This window comes from Ceratotherium simum, chromosome 10 (genome assembly GCF_057802395.1).
Source record: "Ceratotherium simum simum isolate JZ-2026a chromosome 10, ASM5780239v1, whole genome shotgun sequence".
NCBI classification, from domain to species: domain Eukaryota; kingdom Metazoa; phylum Chordata; class Mammalia; order Perissodactyla; family Rhinocerotidae; genus Ceratotherium; species Ceratotherium simum.
Window position 1 is genome coordinate 4,537,918 of NC_141909.1, and position 17,954 is coordinate 4,555,871.

At 36.3% G+C, this 17,954-nt stretch overlaps 1 protein-coding gene across 2 annotated transcripts in view; it reads right to left on the reverse strand.

Annotated features, from left to right (window-relative positions):
- The window catches only part of MYO16 (myosin XVI), a 550,785-nt gene that overhangs the window by 310,462 nt on the left and 222,369 nt on the right, over positions 1-17,954 (reverse strand). For both annotated transcript variants that reach the window (XM_087435860.1, XM_087435859.1), the window contains exons 10-11: positions 14,611-14,761; positions 6,161-6,271 (exon numbers count right to left, since the gene is read on the reverse strand). In XM_087435860.1, the coding sequence (XP_087291986.1) occupies positions 6,161-6,271; positions 14,611-14,761 (262 nt within the window). The remainder of the gene's footprint in view (positions 1-6,160; positions 6,272-14,610; positions 14,762-17,954) is intronic.

Genomic DNA, 17,954 nt, shown 5'->3' on the forward strand with positions numbered 1-17,954 from the left:
ATGTTATAGAAATTATTCCAGAAAATAACAGAAGAGGGAACACTATTTTAAGAGGGTTGCATAAACCTGATATTAAAGCCTAACTAGTATATTTAAAGAAAGGAAAATTACAGGCTGTTCTCTCTGATTAAAATACATGCAAAAATCCTGAACCAAATATTAACAAATTAAATACAGTAATACATTCAACAGATAATATATTTCAACCAAACAGGCTTTATTCTAGCAATTCAAGGTTGGCTTCTTACTAGAAGATCAATTTTGTAATTTATAATACTAAGAAGTAAAGAACAAAAGTCATAGGATCGTCTCAATAAATGCCAAAGACAATTTAATAGCATTCGATGTCCATTCTTTATTAAAAATAATAATTTTGAAAACTATTAATATAATGGAACTTCCTTAATCTAATAAAAAGTAACTCCACTTGTGGCATAGCTATTGCAAACAACTTGCTTAATGATAAGACATTGAAGGCTTTTCTCTGGGATTGGAAATGAGACAAAGATGCTTATTATTGTCACTTCCAGTCATCTTTTTATTGACAATCCTAGCCTGTGAAATGATGCAAGAAAAAAAAAGTAAAGCAGCTATCAAGATTTAAAAGAGAAAAATAAGAGTTATTATTTGCAGACCATATGGCAACATATGCAGAAAATCCACAAGAATCTCCATATAAATTAATATTTACATATGAATTTAGCAAGTTTGATGGATAAAAGATGAATACAAAAGATCAAAATTGTATCTCTACATATTAACCACAAATAATTAGATAATGAAACTTGATTGTTATTTTCAATAATAAAATAACATTTATTATAGCACCAAAACTTGAAAAATGCCTAGAAATAAGTCTAATACAAATGGGCAAGACTTCAAAAAACGTTTCAGAGAAATTAAAGATGACCAAAGCAGGGATATAACATTCCATGAAATGGAAAATCAAATACTTTAAAAATCTTAATTATTCCCAACTAATCTATAGATTCAATGCAATACCAACTGAAAATTCAATTGAAATTGATAATTTGACTTTAAAATATATATGGATCTACAAGAGTCATGATTAGCCAAGACACCTTGAAGCACAAAGTCAGAGGACTTTCTATATATTGAGATTTATTTTATAGTTATAATGATTAGGATATTTTGGCATTGGTTTATAGACAGACAGACAGATTCACACAATAGAAGACAGGTCCTAGAGGCAGACTCACTCCCCACGGTCACCTGACTTATGACAAAGGTGCATTGCAAGGCAGCGGGGAACCCACGTGGGAAAATAGTAATCTTGACCCCCTCCTCTGTAACCACTGTGAAATCATTTCCACACTGGTAACGCACCTTAAATGTTAAAGTTAAAACAACCAAACTGCAGGAGGAAAATATAGGAAAAGACTATCATGACCAAAGCCAAAATTTCTTAAGCAGAACACAATAAGCACTAACCCTAAAGAACTTTGTAAAAATTACAAACTTCCATTCATCTAAAGACACTATTAGAAGTCTAAATTGCAAGCCACAAACTGGGAGAAAATGCTTCCAATACATACATCTGACAAAGAAACAACATCCTGAATATATAAAAACCCTACATGACAAGAAGAAAAAATCAAACAATCCATTTACTTTTAAATGGCAATAAAATTGAACAGGCACTTCACAAAATAAGATAATCAAATGAGCAACAAACACATATTGGTCAACATCATTGGTTACCAGAGAAATTTAAGTTAAAACCATAACGGGATACCATTGCATAACTGCCAGAATGGCTAGAATTTGAAAAAAAATTAATAAAATAAATAATACTGATCATGCTACATGCATAAGACTGTTTATAGCAGCATTATTCATAATAATCAAAAAGTAGAAACAACTCAAAGGTTCCTCAATTGTAGAGTAAATAAACAAGTTAGGATATATTCCTATAGTAGCTTATCATACAGGAATAAAAATGGATAACTGTCACCACAAACCACAGTACAGATGAATATCAGAAACATGATAATGAGTGAAAGACAACAGAGACAAAAGAGAGCATACTGGATGATTCCTTTTATATAAAGTAAAAATACATATAAAATGAATCTATAAACGTAAGTGCCAGAATCTTTTGTAATGATTAGAGTATACTGGGGAAGGGGCTTCTTATATTCCATTTCTTTATGAAGCTGCTGGTTACATAGGCATATTCACCAAATAAAAACTCATCAAGCCATACACTAACGAGCTGTGCATTATTCTCCTCATATGTTGTAATCCAAGAAAACATTTACTTAAAAGAAGGATTGGCCAGTATTTTACAGCCAAGTAAAGGAGAAAAGAAATAAAAGTGAAATAAATGAACCAAAGGGGAACCCTATTCGTGAAGTATCCGAAAATTACTCTTAAATTCCAGAGAAGAAAAACAAAGAGAGAAAGTAGATTGAGGAATAATTGAGAAATCTGCTAATTAAAGAAGATGAAACACTTTAAAATAAAATCAAAATACCTCTAAATTGCATTTTCTACTGAGATATAATTTTTATATTGGCCTAATTACTGAAGGAATTTGAGACTGTTTTTGAAAGTACATTCTGTAATAAACAAAAAATAGTTTATAAAGATGTGATTTGAATGTCAATGACAGTCATAAAGTACGAGTTTATATAGGTCTATACTATATTCTGAAGAGAGTATTTTGATGAAATAGAACCTTTAAAATATACCGCGAAGAAAGAATTTTTTAAATTGTAGAAACCTGGAGACTTCCTTTAGTCCATCTTTCTAATATGTTACTTATTTTTCAATAGCTTACACGTGTTAAGTGCTCAGAAGGGTCTTCTAGATTGAGCGGAATGATACGGAACAAGGCGGCAGGTATGGCATGGCATATCGTAGATGAGCCTTCAGAGAACTAGGCTAGGGGGCAGTATTAGCTTGGGAAAAATGTGTTCATCTACATAATTGCAAATATTCTTGAAGTGAGAGAGACTTCAACTTCTGACAACAGCTTGTCAACTTTCGCCTCTTGAAATGCTCTTAGAAAACCTGCTACATCCATCCAACCGGGTCACCTTGAGGGGAATATTAAGTTAGGTGGCTGAGATGAGCCAGGCTCCATACTTGGCTAATCAGACGTTATAGGAGCTCCTGTATTTATTTTGCAGGTTTTTTTCTCTCTGAGTCTCAGGTTCTACTAGTATGTCTGTAAAGAGAATATCGTCTACATGCTTCTCAGCCATCCATGAAGAGATCTGATGGCACATTCTATTCTCTCTGTTACTGTGGACAATAATTATTCAGGGAACACAGTGCCTTTATTCTGTGCATTTCCTAGCAAGCAAGTGTCTCATCACCTGCAATTCATTTTCTCTTTGACAGTTTGGGAACTTCCTACTGCTACAGACTCTTTGGAAACATCCCAATCTGATATCCAAATGGAATGCTATACACTTAGTTAAAAGAGCAACTTACACATAGTTTTGAAAGATCTTATATAACAAATCAGACTATAGCGAAAAGAGATGACAATCCTGGTTAAAATATTAATTCAGCTGAAATATTTTCTCTTGGCTTTGATGGACCTCGGGGGCAGCAGTGGAGGTTGTATTCTGTGTATATTTTGAAGGTAGGGCTGACGAGATTTGTACTAAAGTCAGATGTGGGGTATGGAAGAAAAACAAGCATCAATACTCTTACCAAGCACATTCGACTGAAAACTGGGAGAATGGGGTTGCCATTAACAGGGATGGGAAAAACATGAAAGGAATATGTAGGGAGGGTGGGTGTCGAGATCAGATGATAAGACTTGAAGATTTTAATTTGTATATGTGGGGAAGGAAGATTTGCTTTTATTTCCAATTTATCATGGACTGATACTTTTGCAAAACACAATAAAAATAAAAGTGAAAAAGACAAAGACATACAAAATGCAAGCCCTGATTCTTATTAGATTTAACAGACAGAAATTAAAACTTGGAATTGCTATAAGAGTTTCTAAACACTTACTCTCATTACAGACCGTAATAAAAAGTTCACATATCCAATGATCCACAGAATATACTTTGAGAAGCACTTATTATTAGCAAATCAATAATGTTTAAATTGTTTGTCTATCCATTACTCATGAATTCAAATACCATAACTTAGAGCACTCATCACAAAATTGATCCTAAACAATTTAGCTCTTCAATATTTCAAGTATAGAGAAAAAGAAAATCATGTCTCACACAGCGGCAAATGTATATTTTACATGAACTTAAGCAAAGTAGGGAATATTAAATCTGATTACCCAGATAGAGAGAGAAACCCAGCAGCAAGATGATCTATGAAGATGATCCACTGCTTGGAGGAGTTAGACCCATGACTCTGATAAACAGGTAGGAAGTATTTGTCATTTAAGATTAGAATCTGCTTGGCCAGGCCTCATGGTGAGCAAAACCAGCATGGCTGCTCTTCTCACTGAGCTCAGAGTCTAACACAGGAGCTAGACATTAATCAAATTACCAATGAGGCATATAATCACAAGCGACGAGAAGTACTCTACAGAAAGACTGTCCACAGTGGCTTAACTTGGAAGATCTGGGAAGGTTTATTTAAAGACTTAAGAATTTTTGAGTGGGAATTTATAAAGCTAAGTATTTCATGGAGGTAGAAAGAGAACTTTAGAAGAAAGAAAAACAGTCCAAGGAAAGTCTCTGATGCAGGAAGGAGGTCAATGACCGGTGGCTGAGAGTCATCAATGATAGCATTTGGGGCCAGATAGTGAATAAGAATTATAGTCAGCTCATGAAAAATGAGAAGCCATAGGAAAGTTTTAAGACTGGGAGTTTCAAGATTACATTTGTTCTTTACAAAAATTACTCTAGTTCACTGTGAGATCAGATTAAAAGGGAATGAAGTTGCCTCTAGAAAGTTAGAAGGCTGCTGGAGAAGGGATGACGGTGGCCTTGATGAGGATGGTGGCCACCGACATGGAGAAAGGTCGATTAAATGGATATTTGGGAGACAAAGCCACTTAAAAAGTGTGAAGGAAATAAAGGGACTCAAAAGTATTCAAGCAGTGGTCTTCTGATAATATAATTAAGAAGGTAAAAAGAAGAAGCAGCAACACAATGCTGGGAAAGGGGAGACAATGGAATAAAAATAGTATACAAGTAACAAGGCAGTAAGAGAGACCAAAGGAATCAGGTTTCACCACTTTATGTCAATGATTCAATTCCATTAATTTTGATAGAACTATTTAATTTTAAGTGTATTTACAGTGGCAGGCAATTTATCCAAGTATTAAGATGTTGCATTGAATTTTCATAGGCTAATCAGCACCTGACAATTTATTACTTGTAAGGAAATCTCAGACTTCACATTTACATGAAAATTACTTAATCAATTTCTCAGTAGACTAGGAAAAAAAGGTGTTAGCAAAAAGGAATAGCAGACGTGCATAATCAGATTTCTCTATAGACATTCTGATTGAATTGCTCTGAGTTGAATATAACAAAATCAATGAGAGACAGAGACAGAGACAGACAGAGAGAGAGAGAAACAGAGAGAGACAGAGATTGAGATTACATGCTGTCTAAATTGTTATGAGTATTGGAAGAAACAACACACATAAACCAGGATAGAACCACAGCAAATCACTTCTCCATGCTGTTTCTCAACTGTCATATATTTGTATCCTATTATCAGAGATGTGTGTATAAATTATTTACTTTACAAACAAAGATATCTCTTGAAAATTTAGGGCAACAATAGTTTCTCTATTCATGCAAATAGAGAGGCAGTCCATGCATAGTCAACTTTTCCTCTTTAGCTTCTTTTTCCAGATCTAGCAGGTTAGGATAAAGTAGATGAAACAAACAGCATTTTTATAAGTGATTTGCAGGTCCTGCTGGTTCTAGCAAGATCTTCTTCCACAGCAATCAGAGAAAGAGGAAAGTTGTCTACCCTCAGGGTATTAACTTTGACTTAACTCTGAAATGTGGATCTTTGCTGAACTTGACTTATAACTGAACCAGAAGAATGAAAGTGAACTCTGAGAAATCCACCTTAAGCTGTCAGCACGAGCAGAAGCAACAATAGTCCTTTACCTGTAATAGCTGCACCACTCAAGGGTGAAAATATGCAGCAAGACAAAAGCAGTGCCAAAGGCAATTTCAAGGGCACTTACGTATATCTGATTGTTCCCAAAGCGCTTCTGAATTTCATAAAGCAGGCTGCCATCGTTGAGCTCACTGAGCGTTGCTAGGTCATCGTTTGGAGCGGGAGGCATTAGCTTGACCTGGGGAAAAAATAAGTAAAATCAATTCTAATTGCTTTCCAATCAACTTTCTTCACAGTTGGATGTTCCAATTTCAATGACACGTCAAAAGTTTAAAGACCACATGAGCTCAAAACTTTATTATACGATGAAATGGTTCACTTCTAAGGAACAAAAGATTCAACAGCTCCAGAGAAACGTATTCAGGGGAGAATTTCTGCTCTATACCCATGAGGATGCACACACACTCACACGCATTTACACACACACCCGAATGTTACCTTACGTCCCTCAAAGTCATTAAGTCTGTCAAAATCATTTCAGCATGTTGACTTTTCTGAGTCTCTACTTATGATTTAGCCAGCTCTGAACTGCGCAGTCCTCTGTAAGACCGGCAGCCGAAAAGCTCGCGTATTTGCAGTGTTTCTGAAGCTAAAGCAAAACTTTCCGTGTTCTCGTGTTACGGCTGTTGGCGTGGTTAGGGAAGCAGGGTGCCCGGAGTTCGGTTTCTGCGTACGTGGAGGAGGAGGCCGGATTTTAACAGTAGACATTAGAATTCTGGCTCGTGATTTTTATTCTGCTCTATGTCACTCTTAAGACTAAAGTAGCCGTGAGATGAAGATAATTCTGTCACAGAGAAAAAAACGCTTTCCTGTTCAATTTAATATAGAGTGACAGAGTCTAACAGCTAGGCAATGTTTCAAATAAAACAAGCATGAATTTGGGTTATTAGATGAAAATCTATCATTTACAACTTAGAAATGGGCATTGTTTAATTTTATGTACATAAGATATACCCTGAAAAGTAGACATTTGATATACTAGGCCAGCTTTGGTTTTCTTATGTCAAACATGGAGGAGCGAAAGAACAAGAAGATTCTTACCTATGCCCCCATGAGTTCAGACGCCCATAGTGAATTTTCAGTAACAGTAAGTTTATGTGTATTATTTGCATTTGTGTCTGTATTCTATATTTGTATTTGCATTTCATATTTGTATTATATATTGTATTATTGTATGTATCATTGCTAAATAATTTGAACTTAAATATTACCGTTTACCAGCTAAATGTTTATGGAGTGAAAAATATTGCGCATTTTTAAAAAAACTAAATTTAAGACTATTTCTCTGACATTAGTAAATATTTCACAAATGTAATCTTTCTCACGAGTTCATAAATTCAGGTCATTGTTTTCCCAGACTGTTTCTAATCCTCATGCATTAATAACAGAGACTCAAATTCCTTACTAAGAATCTCAAACAGTCAGAAGTGGTTTGTTATGTCTTCCAGTGGGAAGGATGTCTCGGCAGAGGGCTCTCTGCATTGGAGATACAACCACTTGTATAAGCGGGAGACATAATATTCCAACAGCAAGATGTTTATTTATTAAAAATTAATTTGTAAAATATTCCAGACGTCAGAAATCTCAAGAACAAGCCTCTCCTCTCCACCAACATGCACACTCAGCCAGCACCTCAATTTTGTTATTTTCTCTGTTTTTGCAGCATTTAAAAGAAACGTTTCAAAATATCTTTCAGAATTAACATGTAAAGAGCATATAACATAGTCTTATCAAAATCAGTTGTTTAACTTTGGGTTAGAGGCATAGCTTTATGGCTTTGATACTGTCATAAACACTTACTTAAATCATTCAAGAGTGGTATCCCAACTGGTACTTGTTGCTGATTAAAATAGACGTCGCAATGTTCCAGGTCTCCTAATATTTTCTGAGTTGTCAAACTCAATTTGGGGAATGTGTTACATCAGTTTTTAACTTTATACACTTAGTTCCACTTGGAAGAGTCTTACAGGCCCAAAGTGCCTCCGAGACTGACAGCTCAGCCAGGGAGGACCACCTGGCCCCTCGGTGGGGTACCCAGCAGTCTTCCCGACCCAGGTGGTTTCTCATTCTGTGTTTTTCATCAGTCATGCTAATTCAGGTAAAAGTCTTACACACTGATTCAAGCTTCCCTACTTTGAATACTGGAAAATTCAAGCTCATCTAAGTCTAAGAAATCAATTATTTGTATTCTTCTGGGGGAACGGTGTTTCCATCCTAGTGGTATGCCTTTCTCTCTGTGAGATCCTGAACATTTTTCTTTCTTAACGTCATTAAGTCAGTTTCAGTTCTCTTATAAAATAGGATAAATAGTGGCAGGTCCCTCTGAGGTGGCTGTGAGAACTAAATTCCTGTGGAGGGCCTGGCACGGTGCCTGCTCTGCGGATAAGTGTGCAGTAATAGGATGCATTGTTACGCAGTTCGTCAAACATCTTGAAAGGACAGTGGACACTGATGGACACTTTCTGCCAGCTTCCCTGAAGGCTGCCTTTGGAGGATGGAGGAGGCAGGCCATTGTGGAGGGCACTGACCTGTCTCTGCTGCTCTCAGCAAAGACGCTCAGCTTCCCTGAAGGCTGCCTTTGGAGGACGGAGGAGGCAGGCCGTTGTGGAGGGCACGGACCTGTCTCTGCTGCTCTCAGCAAAGACGCTCAGCTTCCATCTGCTTTAGGAGCTGGACTCCTCTTTCATATATTTCTATTGGGGGAAGGATCGGCTGCTAAAGTTTAAATTCATTGATACAGCCAACATCCTTAAGTAGGAGATGCAGAACTTGAGGCCCAGAGAGGCCAGGTGACTTCCCTGGGATTACACAGATAATGAGTCAGAAGTGGAAGCTGGGATAGTAACCATTAGGTAACAGCGGAGAAACTCTAGCAGATAATGAAGAAATCTGATAACGTATGTTCCATAATTTGCCTTTTTTTCTTGCTCACCTACTCTTTGCCAGCATTATACTAGTGGTTTAGTACAAAGAGGGAAAAAGGGATGTGGTATTTTCCCTCATAGTGTTTACAGTCTACTAGGGGAGAAGTAAGGACATAAAGAAGAAATTACAACTACAAAAAGTGCCATGAGGGCAAAGCCAGAATGCTCTGAAAAGAGAAAAATTGCACTTTCAATCGGATGGTCTAAGAAGTCCTCCTCGAGGAAGTCACCTTAAAGTTGAAATTGGAAATAATTTCAAAAGGCCGCCCTTAGGGGTGTGGGAGCAGACGGGAAAGGCGCCACGGTGGGAAGGAGATTGGCGTGTGGAGCACCGGATGTTGGCTCGTGAGCTGGAGGGTGGAGGCCGTGGCAGCAGGCGGTGCTGGAGGAGCAGGGGAAGCTTGCAGACCATGGTGGGGGCCTCTGCTGAATTCCAAGGACCATGGGAAGTCACGGAAGCAGTGAGGCAGAGGGCTGACAGGAGCTGCTCCACACGGAGAACGCGATACCCTGGCAGCTTGTGGAATGAAAGGTGGAGGTGCTGAGATCAGCCAACAAGCTCCAAGCAACGTCAGCCCAGCGAGGGGCCTGCGGAGAGGAGGGCAGATTGGACGTAGACTTATTTAAGAGAAGGAGGAGCTACCATGCTCAACTGTGTGCTACTAAATTGCATTGGATTTATGACTTAGGATTAATTTAGACAAAATCGAAGGTTTACTTATATTGACAACTTGACTGTACTCCAGGATCACAGACTTGAATGATTGCCTTTAGATACAAAAGTAATTTAGAAGATAAGTGCAAATGGGTAAGTATGTATTTTCTAGAAATAAACACTACTGGCAAACGTCTTTTTATAGAGAGATACATAAAAGGGAACTTTCATCATCAATTTAAGGATGGATGTAAATATCTTTTCTTTCTAATGTCTTTGCAAACATTTCCCAAAAGTACAAAAACTTATAATTACACATCACACAGATATGCACCCCACAAAAACTAATAATGTTAGTAATACACATATATATACCTATTCATGCATACAAAAATATGATATAAGCCAATAATATGATTGCAATAACCTTGAACAACGCAAGAATAAGACAAAAGTCGCCAGGAAGTTAGCATACATATTTAACTCCCAAAGCAATCATAAAAAGGGGAAAAATAAAGAGCAAGATTTTTTTTCTTTAGAAGTAATGATTTTTACTAAGATAAAATTCTTCTTATAACCACATCTCTAAGGAGTTCAGTGCAAATTTCTTTGTGCATATTTAGAAAAGGCATGCATAGCACCAACAGAAGGCCCGCACTTGTTCCGAGGACCCGGAAAGAGCTACTGCAAACGTCTCTTTGGTATTCTTGAGGATTACCATCTATAGCGGCACAGCTGTCGCATGGGTTAGAGAAAATACTAGGCTGACAGTAAAAATGTGAAGACTCCCAGCCTGTTTGTAGTAAGGAAATGTGACAAATACAGGGTAAGAGTACATGAAAGGAAGAATTCCTTGCATTTACCATCAAGATTCCAAAATGATCAGGAGGGAAGCTTTGACAATCCATCTTAAGCAGGGTTATCAAAGGGACACATTCTTTATACAGATTTCAAAAGCATTGTGACAGCTGATAACAAGTAGAAAAAAATGTCTGTGAATATCTTAATGTTACAGTTGTAGGCTCAATAGTGTACATTATCAATGTCTATCAAACAATTATAACAATCTTTAGAACAGAGACGGGAGAAATATGTAAAAAAAAAATTAACATCCTCTCTAGGACTGACCATAATGGTTCTTATGAAGATATACAAATATCCACATATCTCTCTCTCTCTCTATATATATATATATTTCCCAAAGGAGAGATCTAGAACACAAAACAGACATAATCCAGGATAGAAAGTCAGGAAGAATTTAGGAGAAATGCTTTGAGAAAAAGGGAATTTCAGTTTGGAAATATTCTGAATCCACTGCTGCCTTGTCTCCGCTTGTCTGCACCGCTCTGAGTGCTGTTGGCTTTACTGTGTTGTTTTGATTGTTTGTGATTTTTCTCCCTGAGACATTAGTAATATATGTCCAGGGACTAGAAGTCCAATGGGTAAAAGAGATGATCTGACAAACAAGACAAGAACAAGACCTTGAGCAAAGGTGGTGATGGATTCAGAAGTGAGTAGGAGGAAAGAGGAAATTAGAAGAAGCATGAGGTAACTGGGATGGTCATCACAGAAAAAGGGGTGATAATCTGACAAAATACTTTACTAAGCTTTCCAAAGCTTAAGCCTATCACCATGGTGGGATAGCATTTTCATTGTTTCTCTCTGCTTTTGTCATTCCGTTAGGTGTTTCTTAGATAGTGAGATTTATCAGGCCCTTTCACTTATTCCTCCTTTGCTCGGCTGAGGATTTATGCTTTTGTGTACAAGGATGTTGGCATATCTGTTAACTACAGGAGGAGAATTTTCGCCAGTCTCCGAAATCCCTACGTGGCACGTGCAGCCATGGAATGCAAACTTTCCCTCCTATTTATAGAACTGTCACAAGTCAGTGGGGCTCTGGAAAATGAACCGGGAGCTTGTTGTGCTGTCTCCCAAGAGCACTGGAAACAGAGTAAAAGACACTTGTGATTCTAGGCAATTTGCTTAACTTTCTTTAGTTTAAGTTTGGTCAGTTTAAAACTCAATTTGAAACTTGAGTGTAAGTTAAGTATTGAAAATGGATAATAACTTGCTCACAGTGGTATTTTGAGGATTCAGATAATGCAGGTGAAAGTATTTTTAAGCTTTGAAATGTTAATCAATATAAAGTATTATTTTGTATTATTATTTTCAATATAATTGATTATTATTTAAAAATAATCTGTATTTACGTTGAAAAAAATAAAACCCGGTTGATGTGTTAATTGGAATTACATGAATTAAGAGCAGATAAATTAGTGAATAGAAGGCTTGACCACTCTAGCAAAACCTAAGGTACAGTCTATACAAATAACAATAAAAATAATAAATACATCTTATTGAGTTTTTATTCTGTTCTTGGTAATTGTGCCGTCATTTTATAGCCTTATTGTCATCTTCATAACAACTGCAGTAGGCCAGTACTATGTACCCATTTCAGAGATGGGGCTTAGTGAGGTTAAGGAACTTCCAGTATCAGGAGCAGACCTGAACCAGAGCAAATCTGCATGAATGTATCATCCTTTCTCTTTACTCCAAGGCTAACGTGCCTTCACTAAGCGCAATAAAAATTTGAACTGAATTTCAAAATTGAATTAAATTTAAATAAATACATTCTGAAAGGAATGAGAGGGAGGAAAGGAGGGAAGGAAGAAGTTAAGAAGGTAGGAAACTAGAAAGAGAATGGACGAAGAGGGCAGGACAGGAGAGAAGGGGAATGGGAGGGAAAACAGAACAAAAAGGGGCAAGAAAAGAGAATGTCTTGTGTATTTCTAAGCAACTTAAGAAAAAATCTACATTCTCAGAGGTATTATAAAATCGGATGTTAATTTTGGTAATCATCAGAACCAAAAAAACTTTAAATCAAGCCTTGAATATTCATTTACACAGTTACTATTTGATAAGACCTACATTTCACAAAAATGAAGGAGAGAGACTGCGGTTTTTGTTTCAATTTTTAAAAAATGTTTTACGTTATGTATTTCTCTTTAAAATGTCAATCAGAACTTGATTGCTCTGATGAGCCTATTCTAAAGGCCTCCTGTGAAATGTGAGTGTATATCCAGGCCGTGGACGGTGCTGTTCTTCCTCTGGGGAGAATCACCTAGGCACCTCAGGGCCAAGACCGCACAACAGCATGATGCACACAATGGGAGATGCGGGCGAGCACCATATAGGTAATAAAGGAACATTATGCAGATAATGTATGAACAGAAAACCTAAATAACAGCCACTCCCTCTTTAATAGCAAATAAACAGAACATGATTACAACTGCTTTTAATGTCTAGGATACAATTACAAAGAACTTGTATTAAAAACAGAACAGTCATTCTACAAGGATTACACTTGACATTATGTTGTGAATGTCCTCTCATTTTTTTTTTTAAGACATTATTTTTTTAGAGTGGTTTTAGATTCACAGCAAAATTGAGAGGAAGGTACAAAGAGATCCCATATACCCTTGGCCCCACACAGGCATAGCCTCTCCCATTATCAACATCCCCACCAGAGTGGTACATTTGTTACAATTGATGAACCTATACTGACACATCACAATCACCCACGGTCCGTAGTGTCCGTGGGGGTTCATTGTTCGTGTTGTACGTTCTATGGGTTTGGAGAAATGTATAATGACATGTATCCATCATTATAATATCATACAGAGTGTTTTCACTGCCCTAAAAATCCTCTATGCTCCACCTATTCATCCCTTCCCACTTCCCCCCCAACTCCTGGAAACCACTGATTTTTTTTACCATCTGCACAGTTTTGCCTTTTTCAGAACGTCAAATAGCGGAATCATACTGTAGGTAGCCTTTTCAGATTGGCTTCTTTCACTTAGTAATATGCATTTAAGCTTACAGGAAGTTCAAAGGACCCTTAAGAAAGTTAAGAAAAACTTTGCATTAAATTTTACCTAACATTCAATTTGCCTACTGCTATGGACTGAATTGTGTCCCCCCAAATTTATATCTTGAGCCTCTAACTGCCAATGTGACTGTATTTGGAATAGGGCCCTTAGGGGGTAATATAGGTTAAATGAGGCATAAGAGTAGGGCCTCAATCCCATAGGACTGGTGTCCTTTGAGACACCAGACAGTTGGCTCTCCACCTCTCCACCTTGTGGAGACACAGCGAGAAAGCAGCCATCTATAAGCAAGGAAAAGAGCCTCCAGAAACCATATCAGTTGGCACCTTGATCTTGGACTTCCAATCTCCAGAACTGTGAGAAATAAATTTTTGTTGTTTAAGCCACCCAGTTTGTGGTATTTTTTATGGCAGCCTGAGCCAAAATGTCTTTAAAATATTCAAAATTAGATACAGTGAAATAAAATATTTTCAAGGATTATTCTGACATTTATAAAATTATTCTGCCATTTATGAAACATAAAACATAAAAATCATTTATTTCCATAGGAATGATAACAGAAAATACCTTAATTTCTATAATTCCAATATCATCAAAGTGATCTCCCATAACTTGGGCACTGGGGCACACAAAGACACACACACACAATACACCAACACAGTTACTTTTAAAGAAAAATGAGTCTTAGTGATTGGTTTGTCTTTCTTCTTCTTATGTAAAATATTTGGATATTTGAAGGAAACAAAAAACAGTCTACTAGTGATATAACTGGAAATACTCAGGAATTAACATATTGGCTGAGACTTCATTCCTGGTATGTAAGTCAAGAATGTAAAATTCAAACCCTTATAAAATACAATAGCAGTTATGTTTGTTAATGGTCAGTATAATAGCATAACAGTTTATATATGGAAATTTTAAACAAAATATTAACTTTTGCACTCATTAATTTATCTTTGGAAATTAGTGGGTGTTTGTTCTTGAAATGTTGGATTTTGAAGCATGACAATAGGAAGCAATACTAGCATACATGCAGTAAGGCTGTAATTACCTGCTCAGGTTTGGTGGGGCCAATCACGGTGGCATTTTCAGGGGCGCTGTCCTGAGATTGTCTCTTGCACAGACCTTTTGTTGCATCTTTGAACATAATGTCTTTTTCCAACAAACTGTCTTGCTTGGCAATTGGCAACATCAGTGGACTGCTACAGGAAATAATCAATACTATAATTAGTCTTATTCTAATGTTGCCATATCAATCAAAAATTACCACGACAGGACAGCTCGGTATAGAAAATTGTTTTATTCAGATAAGAAAGAGTTTCTCAACACTGCAGGGAAAAAAAAATCAATGGAAAATCTGTAAACTTTTCTATTAGCTACAAATTTCATTCAATTTCACCTTTAAAAGAAAAATATATTCATTTCAACTTGAGAAGAAAATGTTTATGAATGCATATACTACTGTAATAGACAAATCAATAACCAATTTAAAAGCTAAGATTGAAAAGCATGACTGAAGCAAGATATTTAAATGTAAAAATGAATTGCAAACAAGTGAAGGCAAAATTATACAATTAAATTAAATATTATTCATATAGGATTTAAGATATAGAATCATGGGCAATGTTTAGAGTTTGTAATGACATAATAATAGAGGAATTAGACACACTTAAGGATTGTAATATTACAAGCAGAATAAGTTTTATTACTTTTTTTTTGGTGAGGAAGAGTGGCCTTGAGCTAACACCTGTTGCCAATCTTCCTCTTTTTGCCTGAGGAAGATTGCCCCTGAGCCAACATCTGTGCCAATCTTCCCCTGTTTTTCATATGTGGGACGCCAGCACAGCATGGCCTGATGAGCGGTGTATAGGTCTGTACTGGGGATCTGAATCCACAAATCCCGGGCCGCCAAAGCTAGCGTGCAAAGGTAACCACTTTGCCATTGGGCCAGCCTCCAGTTTTATTACTTTTTACAGCTCAAACTAGGCAAAAAAATAAAATAAAAACTACTTCATTTTTTTATTTCTTCTATAGACATCATTGCCTCCATAAAGCCACTATTTCATGATAATAAAATATAAACACATGTTTATAAACTAAATGTTTAATTTGCATTGTAACACTTTATTACAGTAAGATTTAAAAATGTATTTCTCTAAATGTTACTATGCAAGCAGAAATATATGTGTATTTAATCAAGTGCAATATATATAAACATAATTATTTCATGTATTCTACAATAGTAGTTGTGATTCTAATTAAAGCTTAATGCACTTTTTCAGATTTAAAAAATTCAGGTTTATTGAGGTATTATTTACATACAGTAAATTCAATGAATTTTGTCAAATATATAGTTAGTTAAATATATATATATAGTTTGCATAACCCACATACCCAGCAATATGTAGAATTTTTATCACCCCCAAGTGTCTCTTTGTACCCACCCTTGGGAGTTAATTATCTCTGCTAGCCTCCTACTCCTTGGAAGCCCTGATGATTACTTCTTTCACTACTGTTTTGCCTCTCCCAAAATGTCACTTGCAAGGGGTCATAGAGCACGTAGACTTTCGTGCCTGGCTTCATTTACCTAATGCTTTTGAGATCCAATCATGCTGCTACATATATCAATAGTTTTGGTTTTTATTGCTGAGTAGTATTCTACCGGAGGGTGTACGACACTTCACCTATCCATTCAGCAAACATTTGGGTTTGTCCAGTTTTTGTCAACTGTGAATGGAGTTTCTAGACACATTTGTGTACAGGTGTTTTTGGAGACCTACTTTTATTATCTTGGTTAAATACCTAGGAGAAATTCCAAATTGTTTCTAAAGTGGCTGTACCACTTGGTGTTCCCCAGGGATGCAGTGGCATTTCACATCCTAGCTAGTTACTTATCTTTTTTTTTAATCCATTCTAGTAGGTGTGTTAATAGCTTCTCCCTTTGGTTTTAATTTGCATTTCAATGTGCTTATAAATAAGCACATAAGAATCTCTTCTCTGGTAAAGCACAAGTTCAAATTTTTTGACTGTTTTTTATTGGGTTCTTTGTTGTCAGATTATTGAGTTTATATATTCCGAATTCAATCCTTTATCAGATACGCAGGTGACAAATATTTTCTCCCAGTCTGTGTCTTATCTTTTCATTTTCTTAACAGTGTGTTTCAAAGAATATTTTTTTCTCTTATGGTTCGTGCTTCTTGTCTTATCTAAGAATTCTTTTCTTAACCCAAGGTCAAAAAGGTTTTCTCCCACGTTTCACTCTGAAAATCTTACAGTTTTATGCTTTTCATTTAAGTCTATGATTCATTGTGAGTGGCTTTTTGTGTATGGTGTTATATATGAGGTTCACAATTTTTTCATATGGCTGTCCAAATGTTCCAGCATCATTTTTGAAACGAACATCTTTCCCCATCCAATTATCTGGACACTTTCGTTAAAAATCTATTGACTGTATATGTGTGAGTCTATTTAGGGAGACTCCATTGTGCTCCACTGATATAATAATCTATTCTTACCCCAATATTACACTACCTTGATTAATGTACCTTAACAGGCAGGCTTGAAATCAGGTAATATGAGTCATCCAATTTTGTTTTCTCTATTCAAGGTCATTAACATTTTCATATAAATTTTAGAATCTATTTGTCAATTTTTATAAATATGCCTGTTTGGATTTTGATTAGCATTGTGCTCAACTGATAAATCAATTTGCTAGAATTTACATATTAACAATGTGGAATTCTGTCATCCATAAGCACAGTATATTTCTCCATCTATTTTGATCTTCATCAACTTCTCTCAGTATTTTGTAGTTTTCGGCATTAAAATCTTGCAAATAATTTGTTAGATTTATTCTGATGTATTCCATGTTTTTATGCCATTATAAATGTATTTTTATTTCAATTTCCAGTTGCTGACTGTTAGTATATAGAAATACAAATGATTTTGTAGATGAAGCTTGGTAGGGGAGAAAAAGAGTAATTTGAAGGGCCTCTTTCAGTAACCACGATGTTGCATTGTTTTCCAGCCCATCTCTATGCTGTCTTCCTGCTGTACAATGGTCTAGGAAAGCATGAAGAAAGAGAGACTAGTGAAGTGGCTGCTTTGGTCCAGGGCTGAGGGAAAAGCAAGAATAACTAAAGAACACGTTTGCAGAAATGTGAAGTCAGCTTCACTTCCTTTGAACTCTGAATGATGATGTTTTATAGTGTTTCAGTCAATGAAGATATTTTCAAGTAAGTGAGGGGGTGGGGGAACATATATTAAAAAGAGGCAGCATAGAATAGTATAGCTGTAACAAACATAATTTTTTTTTTTTTTTTGGTGAGGAAGATTGGCCCTGAGCTAACATCTGTTGCCAATCCTCCTCTTTTTGCTGAGGAAGACTGGCCCTGG